The sequence below is a fragment of the Geotrypetes seraphini genome, chromosome 9, assembly GCF_902459505.1.
Source record: "Geotrypetes seraphini chromosome 9, aGeoSer1.1, whole genome shotgun sequence".
Lineage (NCBI taxonomy): Eukaryota > Metazoa > Chordata > Amphibia > Gymnophiona > Dermophiidae > Geotrypetes > Geotrypetes seraphini.
Genome location: NC_047092.1, coordinates 57007118 through 57019935, shown reverse-complemented (window position 1 = coordinate 57019935; position 12818 = coordinate 57007118). Strand labels below are relative to the sequence as shown.

Here is a 12818-nt window from a genome sequence, read left to right as displayed (position 1 = left end):
GAAAACACTGTTGGCAATAGGTAATTACATTTAGAGGAAACAGTATGATCCATGGTCATGAAACAATGAAACAAACACAGCATACTGATGATTCAGCCTGACTGCACCTCAGTTACCTGTATGTTGAAAACTTCGTCAGAGCTCTCTGACTGTCCCGTGAGATTACTAACTTCAGCAGAGGCTTGTGAAGACAGTGATGAGGAAGAATATCTGTTGACAGCTGGGTAACTTAAAGGACTGGTTCACAAAAAGACAAAATAATCATTCATTACCACAGTCCACTAAAGTGCCATTTGGAGACAAGTTTACACATGGTATAATACCTAAGACTTGTCTCAGCATGGCTGCATTTTTCAAGGCTGTATTGTTTGTCCCCCTGATGAGCCAAACATTGGTGAAACAATGTTGCTTGTTGGAAAGATTGGAGAAGATGTGACAGCATTGGAGCTCAAGTTGTCTTTTGTCAGCTAAGTCCTTCAACGTGCCTCCGGGTGACTTTGCTCTTTTCTAAACCTGAGCTGTTCTGTGAGGGAGTTTTTTGCCAGTGAAAGTATCAAAAGCAGTTTTGATTTGTACCTTTTGGTTCTATACGTCTACATTAGTCTGAAGCTTTTTCTCCCTCTTTTTGGGGGCATGCTGGGTTTGAAGAGGGGGGTACCTTGGTGCCACGATCACACAACATTTTGAATCATTTTATGAACATATTATATGTTGTGTGTCCTCGTATAATTTGATAATAACTAAGACCAAATATAGTCTTTTTTTGTCTCATGTTAAAAGTGGAAAATGGAATTTTCTTTCCACTGATCATTTCATAACTTATTCAGTATGCTATGGAAGTGTGATTGTACTTCAGTTTATGAAAATGTCACATGACAACTGAGTTACCATATCTTACCTCCGTCTGGATATCACCCTGGCATCTGGGCTCATGGAAACAGGTACTGAATTTCTACACACATGGGGGCTTCCATTAGGGAAAAGACCAGGACTAGCTGGAACGCAGTTGGAGAGATCCTGACGATTTGATAAAAACATTTTGTTATTAAGGAAACATACCATAAAAATAAAATAAAGCTAATCCGAGGTCAACCTTTTAAACACAGTAACATAATAGATGACAGCAGAAAAAGACTAATTGGTCCATCCATTCTTCCTAGCTATTCGTTGCAAGGATACACCCAGATGCCACCCGTGGAAGTTTGCCTGTAGAATAACACTCCTTATCATATCCAATTTTTGTTTGCATCCTCATTGTTTCACCATCCTGGTTAATTGACCATACAAGAATGCATACCCTGACTACATATCACCTAGTCCTAAAACAGCTAGAAAAACTAGTGAAGTTGTTCAATTATTTAGCACCTTAAAACCCTAAGGCTTTGAGGGACAGTTCCAGGACATCACCAAGCTGTCAACACTAGCACACTAAGGCATCTTTATATTTCTAGATGAAATATACATATGGAAATCCAAAACTGGAAAGGTCGTCTTTAGAATGTAAACACATACAGACTACACATATTTTGAGCACGCTGACATGTTTTTGTTTTTTAACTTTTTTGAGGAACAGAGGATGAAAAACAAACTAGTTACAAACTGACTTTCAGATACAACACTTTGCATTGAAAAACAAACCTTGGAAAACAAGGGGAAAACTGTGCATAGATAAGGTGTAATGCTGTAAAACCACCAAAAGATGTCACTGTTTGTTGCTTACTGATTTAACCTTGAACACCACAAAGCATTCTCAGAAGCCCCGTCATCGCTTCCCGGGTACCTGTATTATCTGCTTACATACCTGTATTCCCAAGCTTGATTTCATCACAAAGAACTGATCCACCAGCTTCTTGTGCAAAGGTCTCATGTCCTGAGGCACAACCTTCTCATGCACTGCTAAGCCAAACTCTAGAATCTGTGCCTTTAAAAATAAGGGGGAGAGAGAATGATACTCATTTTGCTAGCTTGTTTAATTTTTTTCTGCTCCTCATATTCCTAGTCTGAATTGCAAAAAAGTTAAATAGAGACTAGGACCTCCTTTTACTAAGCTGCGCTAGCGTTTTTAGTGCGCACTAAAGATTAGCGCACGCTAACCCCCGCGCTACACAAAAAATACTAACGCCAGCTCTATGGAGGCGTTAACGTACAGTGCATGGGGCAATTTTGCGCACGCTAAAACCACTAGCGCAGCTTAGTAAAAGGAGCCCTAGGTCTTCTCCCTTTTCTAAAAGCATTACATAGAAAAAGGAGACACCAAGAAAAAAAATTATCCAGACCATCTTCTTGAAGGAAGTTTTCAAAACATTCCTTGTAATGTAACTGCAGAACAGCAGTTACTGATTAACACATAAGCTTAAATGTTCCACAGACTTAAAAAGCAGATTGTAAAAAAGGTAGAATTAGACTCTATACATTTTGTGATAAGTCTTCTTACATTGTGCTTGATTAAATTTACTCACTGTTCAAATTGACATTTATATAAATGAAATGAAAATATGAATGATACATTTCAAGTTTCAAGTTTTATTTGGTCTTGATATACCACTTTTAAATGCAAAGCAGTTTACAATTATACAGAAGTAAAAGTTTTTTAAATATAAAATGGTAGATGATAGATTCACATGAATAGTACAGACATAACATGATACATAAGAGTAAATAGGAAGAATACATTGCATAAAAATAAAAGGAAAGGGGAAAGTGAAAAACGAAAGGGGTAGAGGGAGTCTTTAATGTTTGGCCTAATGTCTGAGTCTTATGAAAAGAGGGACCTAGGAATAGATCTCATAAGCATCTTTGAAAAGAAATGTTTTAAGACTAGATTTAAAGTTGTTGAGGTTATTTTCTTGTCTCAGGGTCAGGGGTAGAGCGTTCCACAATGTGGGTGTGACTACTGAAAAAATTGTTTTACATGTTGTATCGTAAAACAACTGATGGACAGAAGGAACTGCAAGGAGATATTGTTGGGAAGAATGTAGTGACCATTGAGATTCATAAGGGATAAGCAATCTGTCTATGAATGAGGGAATGTGACTAGATTGAACTTTGAAAGCAAGAAGATTTTTGAAAGTAATCCTATGGGAAATAGGTAACCAGTGAGCTTTTTTAAGGAGGGGGTGACATGATCAAATTTCTTAGCATTAAAGATGATTTTAATAGCAGTATTTTGGATAAGTTGTAGTCTCCTAATCTCTTTTTTAGTAATGCCCTGATAGAGGGAGTTACAGTAATAAAGGGTTGATATTACTAATGAATGAATTAATGAATTTAAGAACTATTGATAAAATAAATTTGTTCAATGGGCTGCCAGTTACTTGAATCTAGAAAAATGCTAAGAAAAACAACCAGATTAAAACAAAAGATGCCAGACCAGGGAAAGGAAGGAGGGAGAGATTCTAGACTGAGAGGATAAAGATCCCAGACCATAGGAGGGGGAAGAATGGAAGACAGATGTCAGACCGTAGGAGAGGGAAAGAGAAGGAGGAGATGGTACACAGGGATTGGAGAGGTACGGAAGGGAAGAGAGAAGGAAGAAATGCTGTTTATGGATAGATGGGAGTAGGGGGGAAAAAGAGGGAGGAGATGGCACACATGGATGGTGGGGAAGGGCAGAGACAGGGAGGAGATAGTGGGTATGGATAGATGGGAAGGTAAGACATGGAAAAGTAAATAGATCTGAGGAGGAAGCAGAAAAATGGAAGAAAGTTGAATGTTAAAAGTTAATACCAAAGATGGATGTAGAGCAGAAAGTGAAGGAGAAAAAAGCAGCAAATGGTTAAGTAGGCCTTGGAAACAGAGTTAAGAGCACAGACAGAAGAAAGTGCAACCAGGGACTGGGAAAAGATGAGTAGAAAAATAAAATCAGACAACAAAGGTAGGAAAAGTGATTTTATTTTCAGTTTAGTGAATGAAATGTGTCAATTTTCAGAATTTACATCTGTTTGTCTATATTTTGCACTGTTCAGGAAGAAATGTATTTCTTTCTATTTCTCTGGTGTTGTACTGCATGCAGAGAGTGGCATCTTAGGGTTTCATTTGTGTATATTAGGACTTTTAGTTTGTGGTCCTGTATTTGCATAGGGTTTATCTGTGTTCTACACGTGTGACCAAGGCCTGGTGTTCTGGTAGGAATGAATGTTGCAAAGTGTTGTTGGTGTCATTGGCCCCAAGTAGGAAGATATTTGTTGGCAGTTTGTCTGGGTTTTGGAAGGCTTCGAGCTCGGGGCTGCGTCTGGAGGGCCTCTGTGCATGATTGGATGTTGACATGATGACATCACATCTAGACCCTCTAGACCCGTCACGGAGCTCGGAAAAGGAGACATGAGGTCCTTGTGGGGGCAAAGCCAGGGGCAGGACAATATGTTCTCTTCTTTTGTTAAAGAAGAAATCTGGTAACCCTATAGAGGACCAGCCTCTAAAAAGAATTTAGGAAACAATTACACACTGCATCAAATTGAATAAAACCATATAGTACCAGTCAAACAGGTGAACAGAAAAAGGGGCACTACAAGTTAAAAACCACTGTTAGAACCAGTTAGTGCCTTAAATTTATTTATTTATTTGGATTTATATCCCGTCCTCCCAGAAGAGCTTACAACGGGTTACACACTGTAAATACCATATGGTACTGGTCTTATACAGAAATCACAAGAAATTAAAGAACAGAAAAAATGTAAGTAAATCAAATTAATAGAAGGAAAATCGCAGGACTGTTGCACACAGTCCAAAGGTCAATCCAGTTATGAAAGTGTAAATAAAATGATTTTAAAGTTATATCAAACTGTTCCATAGTTGCTGATGTAAAAGTGAAAATTGCCATGTGTCAAAAATAAACCCACGAAAAACATCTGCTGTATTACTGAGCATCAGCGATGACATCATGATGGTACCAAGAGGATGAATGACCTTTCTGTGATGTACTGAACATGTATATATAACGCTACATGTGGAGAAACATGTAGGAGAGGTAGTAGAGGAGAGGTAGTAGAGAGACAGAAGAGAGGTAGTAGAGAGACAGAAGAGTGTGAGGAAAGAAGAATGTGAGGAAAGAGTATTATATACCATTTTCTTCTATAAGTTCCAAAACCTAAAACAGGAAACTGGTGAAAAATTTGCTTAATGTGGAAATGTCTGTTACATGTACATCTAGGTTTATGTTTGAAAAAAAAAAAATCTGTTGGAAAACAATAAAAATTCAAAATATAAAAATCCCTGCAGATATGTTTCTATTCTTGTTACCTGCTCAAGCATCAGATCTCTTAAACGGTTGATCTTATCTCCATCTTCAGAGTGATTGAGGATATAGTCCTTCACAAAGAATGCCTAAACAACAGAACCATACTGAATGCTCAGTTTGTACATTTTTTCAGTGCAAAAATCATCAATCATCATCTTCATCAGGTTACTAACCTTACTCTCTAAGCAGGCTGGTCAGATTTCTGACTGCATATCTCTGACTCTTTTCAAACAAATTATGCACATATATAACAAAATTGATCCTTCAATGGAAACAGTCTTACTGTATTTCAATCTGGGTTTCCAGTAACCAATTAGCAAAACTGTGAAACAACTGCACAAGGTTTTTCATTATATCATTATAGATGTTACATCAGCATACATGTAAAGTATACATGTACACAAATTCAATATATTCTAGATAAATGCAGGACAAAAAGGTTTAGAAAGCATGATGAGGTCAGTGAAAACATTCAAGTCAATTTTTTAAGGAAAACTCACTGCACAGTTTCCCTTCTAAAAATGAACAGTATCTAGTGATAGTGGGGATTTTTTACTCCCACGTACTTTGCAGGTTCAGGGTAGGATTGAAAGGCCCAATATTCAGCTGGTGGCAATCAGTGTTTTGCTGACCACTGCCAGCAAATTTTAATTCATCTTACAGAAGCAGTGCAAAGTTAAATAGAACTACAACAAGCAATAAGGATGTGTTGCATGAGTGTATACATCCATCTAGGCCTGTCCAGGTAGTCAAGTTTTAATAGCTGCCTTAAAAATTTTTCATGCTAACCTCCTTTGAGTATGCTACTGTACTTGATAAGCAAGACTATTATGTCCATTTGATAAGCTCTCTTGATATTTTCCTTTACCATCTCTTTGTCACACTCATCTCCCTCCTCAAACTGCACTTACATTTCAGTCCTCCTCTCCTTTAACTCTCTGTTCAGATTATGGCTGACTACTTGCATGACATGATCCATAAAAGTAATCTTGAATGCTTGATCATGTCTCCTCTATCTAATCTAATCTAAATCTTAGACTTGTATACTAAAGCATCTCCTGAAAAGAGGAGCTTGGCTCGGTTTACATAGTTAGATTATAAAAAGATCAATTAGGACGATACAGACTACTAAGACCTATTAATATTCATTAGGGTTGTTACTTAAAAGACGTTTAAAAAGATAAGTTTTCAATGCCTTAACGGAAAATCTGGAGAGAAGAACAGTTTATTATAAGAGGGTAATTTATTCCAAATTACTTTAAGAAAATATGGAAAAGAACGAGAAATTTTACTAGCAGATTTTATTCCGTTCAAAGATGGAAAAGAAAGCTCATATATATGAAAGGTTCTAGAGTTTGAAGATCTTAGAGTACTTAAAGTAAAAGCAATTAGAGGTTCAACAAGCCCATGTAAGATTTTAAAAGCCATACAGGCACATTTAAATTGCACTCTCAATTGAAAGAGGAGACACGTGATCAAGCTTCTTTTTTCCATAGGATAAAACTTAGATATAGCTTTAGCCATCTTTAAAGAGCCTGCAGGAGTTTCCCACTGCTCTGTGACCAGGGAAGTGAGGACTGGATGTGCCGGAAAAAAGGAAGTCTGAGAACTGCAGTGGCTCCTGACTGTGCACAGAGAAGTGGAAGACTGAACTTCCAACTTCAGTACTTTTTATGGCATCTGTAATAAATTGGTGGACTGACACCGATGTAAACAGCTAGCATATGGAGGGGTCATCACCAAGATCAGGGCTCCCTGAGGCCTCCTGTATTTTGAGATAAAAGATGCATGGTTGCAGTGCGCCAACTCAGGCAATCTGGGTCTAAGTAAACCTTGGTACTGGGGTCCAGAGCAGTGACCTCTGTCAAAGAAGGAACTGTCCTGGAACACTGTGACATGCCCACCGGCTGCGGAGCATGATCTGGGTCTGTAAAATATGCTCTCCACAAGAGCTGGACACACTCTAGGGATAAACCATTATAGGGCTGAAACCAGTCCTGAACAGACTCCTGATGAGATTTTTGAGGGGTTCCTGGATTCTATGCGCTTGTGCTTCGCATTATCGCCAGATTCAGGTACCGGGAAGGATTTTCTGCCCATTTCCCAGACCCACATAGTTTCCCCAGCCTTAAAGAACCCGGAGAGCGTGAAGCCCAAAGCTCTCATCCCCTCCTCACGCATGCCATGGCACATGATATATGGATGCTCCTCCACAAACAATCTGGCACAAACAACACAACAGTTCATCAGATCAGGTGTTGAGAGTCCATCCCTATCAATTTTTAACAAAATCGAGGGGGTTTTGAGGCAGGAAAAAAAAAACCATTTAAAATCCAAGATGGCTGCTGCCAGAAAAATCGCACCAGAAACAGCCCATGGAGAGTATATGAAAAAATAAAAAATGCAGAAATATGGGTTTTAGAGATGGTAGACCTGAACCCTACCCTCAGAAACTCTCCAAAAATACTTTTTTAGAACCCCTCCCCCCAATTTTCCCATAGGAAATAATGAGGCTGTACTCACAGTGTTGTGCAGTGCCTGCCTGTCAGCTCTGTTTCTCACTCTCTGCAGCTGAAGTGTAGGGAAAGGATTTTCTGCCTCAGAAACTTCTCAAAACAGCCCAATCTATGGAATCTCTGAGCTTCCAGTCAGATGGACCTCGACCGAGACTTCCACCCCCTTGGAATCTCAATGTGGAATGGGAGTGGGAAATACAAAGCTGGCACCCTGATGCCCCAAGGATTCTTATTCAGGGCACCTTTGAGAGTATCAGAAAGCAAACATGCTCCCAGAGGAACAGACCACAAGCTCAGAGGTAGCATACAGCAGGCTGGCCCCACAGGTCCACCCGAAGGCATGCCCTGTGAAGTTGCAGGCCAGCTCCATGGGATCTGCTTCCTTTTCCGGGCAGATATCCCCTAAATAAGGGGTCTCAAGGTACTGAGGCCACCCAAAAAAAAAATAAAATCGAACTTGCGTAAAAAAAAGAGCAAATTAAGAAAATACAGCAGCGCAGAGCAGATCAGAAACACCTCTGCAATGTTCACTTGTAGAAGGAAAAAATTTAAGGAGGCACTATACTCCACTGCTATGTGTGAGGTGCAGAAAGCTTTACGTGTAACTTCTGCAAGATCTGGTTCACGGGTTCGGATTTAACACCTATCATACAGAATCTGTAGTGCAGGGATGCCCAGTTCCAGTCCTCGAGATCTACTGGTAGGCCAGGTTTTCAGGATATCCACAATGAACATGCATGAGAGAGATTTGCATACCAAGAAGGCAGTGCAGGCAAATCTCTCTTATGCATATTCATTGTGGATATCCTGAAAACCTGGCCTGCCAATAGATCTTGAGGACCGGAATTGGGCAGCCCTGCCGTAGTGGATGTAACAGAACTAGAACAAATGTGTACTCTTTAAGATGGTGGTGCATACTTTGCTAATAGGCATATACAGGGTGGAATTTGAGTGGAACATGGGTAGAGCATATACTGTATATATATATTCAGTCGGGTTTTCAAGATATCCCTAATGAATATGCATGAGAGAGATTTGCATATAATGGAAGCGACAGGTATGCAAATTTCTCTCATGCATATTCATTAGGGATATCTTGAAAACCCGACTGGCTGGGGGTTCCCTCAGGACAGGATTTGGGAACCACTGGTATATAACAATGCTAATCTACATGCACACTTAAAAATTAGAAGTGTAAACATCTGTGCCATGGTAGGTTTGTGTCTGCAATGTAGGCATGATTTATGCCAGCTTGCTAGTATTTTATAAGACAAGTCTACCACTTGTCTATAAAACTGACCCAAAATAGGTGCCTTAAAATACAGTTACACTAGGCATCTCCTTATAAAATTACCCTCATGTGTGTGCTCTTGTGGGGCCTTCTCCATCACTATCCTACATGCTCTCCTGGATCCTCATCCACTACTATTCCCATTATCAATTGTTTTACCTCAGGCTTCTGTCCCTGGACCTCTTTTTTTTTCTCTATATATATTTGTTCTTTTGCTCTTCCATGATTTTCAGTATGATCTTTATGCTGATGCATCTCAGATATACTTCCCATCCAGAAATTTCACCAGGAGTAGAGTCCCAAATCTCAGCCTGTTTGTCTGATATTTGACACCTGGATGTCCCACTGCCATCTGAAGCTTAGAATGGCTAAGACACAGTTTTTTTATTTTAATCTTTCCCCCTAAACCTACATCTCCTCCTTCAATTTTTCCCTATTTCTGTGGATAGCACTATCATCTGTTTGGTTCCCTTAGCTCATAACCTTGGGTCATCATTCATATCTCGCCATCTTTGTATGTATCTAACACACTGCTAAAATGTGTCGTTTCCTTTCCTTCTCTGAATCACCAAATTTGTCATTTCCTATCTGAACACACCATCAAAGTCCTTATCCATACTTTCATCAATTCTCTCTCTTAGACTGGAACTTGCTCCTCAGAAGTCTCAGATATAAACCATCTCTTTCCATTTGCACAATTTATATTCCATCAGGGCCACTACATTCATATAACTCTTCTCATTGCATCATTGCCTTCTTATCCATTTCTGCATACAGTTCAAATTTCTCTTACTCACCTACAAGTACATTCATTCTATGGCTCCTCGTTATGTCTCATCTCTCTCTGTACTCTTACCCCAGAGCCTAATTCATTGAGCAAGTCACTCTTATCTGTGCCCTTCTCTTTTATTGCCAGTTCCATTCTTTCCACACTGCTGTGCTGTACACCTGAAATAAACTTCCTGAATCCATGTTTCTTGCTCTTTTTTTGCCGAATTTAAATCCAACTTAAAAGCCCACCTCATTAAGGCTGCTTTTAAATTTTAATATCTTATTTTCCTGTTCATACCCATGTTGCTTTTGACCATTCCCAACATAAATGAAATTGCCTAATTCTCTTATTTGCTCTGTTTGTCTTGAACAGATTTTAAGCTCCACAGAACAAGGACAATCTTTTTATGTGTATGTATTAGCGCTGTGTATGTCTAGTAGTAGTATAGAAATGATAATGTTATTAATCGATTAACAGCAATTGTGCACAGTTTTCATCTCTCATTGATTCACATTACCATATATTCTCGAATATAAACCGGTGTCCTTTTTTCCTTCCACAAAGGGGGAAAAAAGGTTGACTTGAATATAAACCAACGTTAGAAGTTTCGGTTATCGTGGTGAGCCAATCTATAAAGACTATTCACCCTCCCTCCCCATCAGCTATCTCATAAGTCATTAAACATAATACAAATATTTGTTATGCATATATCCCAAAGCTAACATATTCACAAGGCCCTTACATAGGAACACGCAACTACAGGCAACCACAAATTTAAATAAATGTAGACAAAAATCAAACTTAAACCTCAAGAAGCCATATGAAGTTCAACACCAGAGAAAGAGATATTGCACGCTACACTTTGGAAGCAGTGCAAGTTTACAGTAAAACTGCATTTTCTGTTCATGACATTAAAAATAAAATTATTTTTTCTACCTTTGTTGTCTGGCCATTTTATTCATGTTTATCCCAGTTTCTGCTTTCTTCTGTCTTTTCTTAATTTTCTTTCCAGGGTCTGCAGTCTATCTGCCTCTTCTCTCATTCCTGTCTTCACTTCCTCTACTACATCCATCTCTAACTTTAACCTTTTCCTTTCAGTTTTCCTCCATTAATTTTTCTGCATCTCTGCTTCAATTTCTCCAGTATTTTTTCTAACTCTACCCTCTCTTTCCCCCCTTCTAGCATATTCTCTTTCCTCCTTTATTTTCACTCTTCTAACCAGTATCCACTGGCTTGCCCCCTCCATCCAGCATATCCTCTCCCATCTTTCCTCCAACACCTCAACTCTCTCTCTCTCCCCCTCCAACTACATTCAAGATCTCTCCCCATCACCTTTTACCCTTTGCTTCTTTCAACAGAGTTGCGAGTCAGGAGCAGGCCCGACATGTGAGGAGGGCAGCTGATTCCTCCCACCGCCAGCCGTGGCAGTTTTCCATGCTGTTTGCCAGCTGCCAGGAGGAGGAGGGAGTGAGGAGTCAGCGGTGCATCCAGATTATGAGCAGCCCTGCCATCGGTACTGTCCCAGTCCCGCTACACTGGCTGGCAATTATGAAGTCAGATGCCGCAGGGGCCTTCCCTCTTGCTAAATTGCTAAGGGCTCTGCTGGTCTCGATCCCACCCTTCAAAATCAGGAAGTAACTTCAGATGGGGAGGGATCAAAACCGGCAGAGCCTTTAGCGAATTAGCAAGAGGGAAGGCCCCCGATGCATCTGGCTTAGTTATTGCTAGCCGGTTTAGCAGAACCAGGACAAGACCGAAGGCAAGGCTGCTCACAATCTGGATTTGCCGCTGACTCCTCACTCCCTCCTCCTCCTGGCAGCTGGCAAACAGCATGGAGGACTGCCGCGGCCAGCGGTAGGAGGAATCAGCTGCCTACCTCACATGTCAGACCTGCCCCTGCCCCCGCGACTCCATTCCCCACAGCCAAGTAGGCTTAAATTTTGATACTTTTTTAAAAACTCAGGTAGTAGACTCAAATATAAACCGAGACCCCCATTTTTGGGTCATTTTTGTGGCCCCAAAATCTCAGTTTATATTCGTGTATACGGTAATATGGTCCTTCTGTGTATCTCTAAAATTTAATTCTACCAGTAACAACTGCTAAGGGTATAAAAGTCAAATGCTATTACTTTACTATTGCATTAACTGTTCTCAATAATTTGTTAACATATTTTTAACTTACCTCTTGGTATCTGGTAACTCCTCCATTAACTGCTGCATCTATTACTCCATTCAGACACATTGTGAGTGGGTTAATATTCTGCATCTGTCGAGTATGACACTGACTGATCAGCGTTCTCAGCTGCAGGTTCTTGTTTTCTAACACCTCTATTGCATTTTCAAGAGGACTCATTTCCACCTAAAAAACAGTTAGCCACTTAAGACATAAAATTGGTAAAGTATTTATAAAATAAATTCTGAACATTTCAGTAAAGTTATTACCCCCTCCCTTATCTAAAACCAAAATACAACATAGTTTGTATTTTTTTTTTTACATTTTCTTTTCGCCTCGACCAATGAGTGCGGAAAATCTTAAGCCATACCAAAAAGTTTTTTAGGGCCTCTTTATAGTACTAAAGTGTGGTAAGGTTTTGCAGTTACTGAGAGTTATCTGTTAGAGCTCTATGTTAAAACTTGAAAAATTCTAAGAATGTTGTCATCCGGTTAATGCAGAGACTATGGGGCTCTTAATCGAAAGAGAAAAATGTCAAAAACCGGCCTAAGTCGGCACTTGGACAATCATCAGACAAAAACGTCTCAAGTGCCGATAATAAAACCGGGTTTGGGATGTATTTAAAAGCGGCCTAGGCCTTCACATTGCCACTGAATGACCATAGCTAAAGGGGGTGTTTCAGGAGCAGTGTCGAGGGTGGGGTTTGGGCGGGACGTGGGCCTGCTTAGACTTAGTCATACTGCATATATAACCGAAAGTTATACAGCACAGCATAGATGGAACTTGGACGTTGTGACTTAGACCATTTAAAACATGGTCTAAGTCACAAA

The 12818-nt window shown here is 39.7% G+C and overlaps 1 protein-coding gene across 5 annotated transcripts in view; it reads right to left on the bottom strand.

Moving 5' to 3' along the window:
* DOCK4 (dedicator of cytokinesis 4) overlaps positions 1-12818 on the bottom strand; it is a 650492-nt gene that overhangs the window by 49220 nt on the left and 588454 nt on the right. For 4 of the 5 annotated variants that reach the window (XM_033958349.1, XM_033958350.1, XM_033958352.1 and 1 more), the window contains 5 exons: positions 11998-12174; positions 5239-5322; positions 1802-1921; positions 899-1017; positions 117-237 (listed from right to left, as the gene is read on the bottom strand). In XM_033958349.1, coding sequence (XP_033814240.1) covers positions 117-237; positions 899-1017; positions 1802-1921; positions 5239-5322; positions 11998-12174 — 621 coding nt within the window. The remainder of the gene's footprint in view (positions 1-116; positions 238-898; positions 1018-1801; positions 1922-5238; positions 5323-11997; positions 12175-12818) is intronic. The other variant, XM_033958353.1, reaches the window with a different exon arrangement.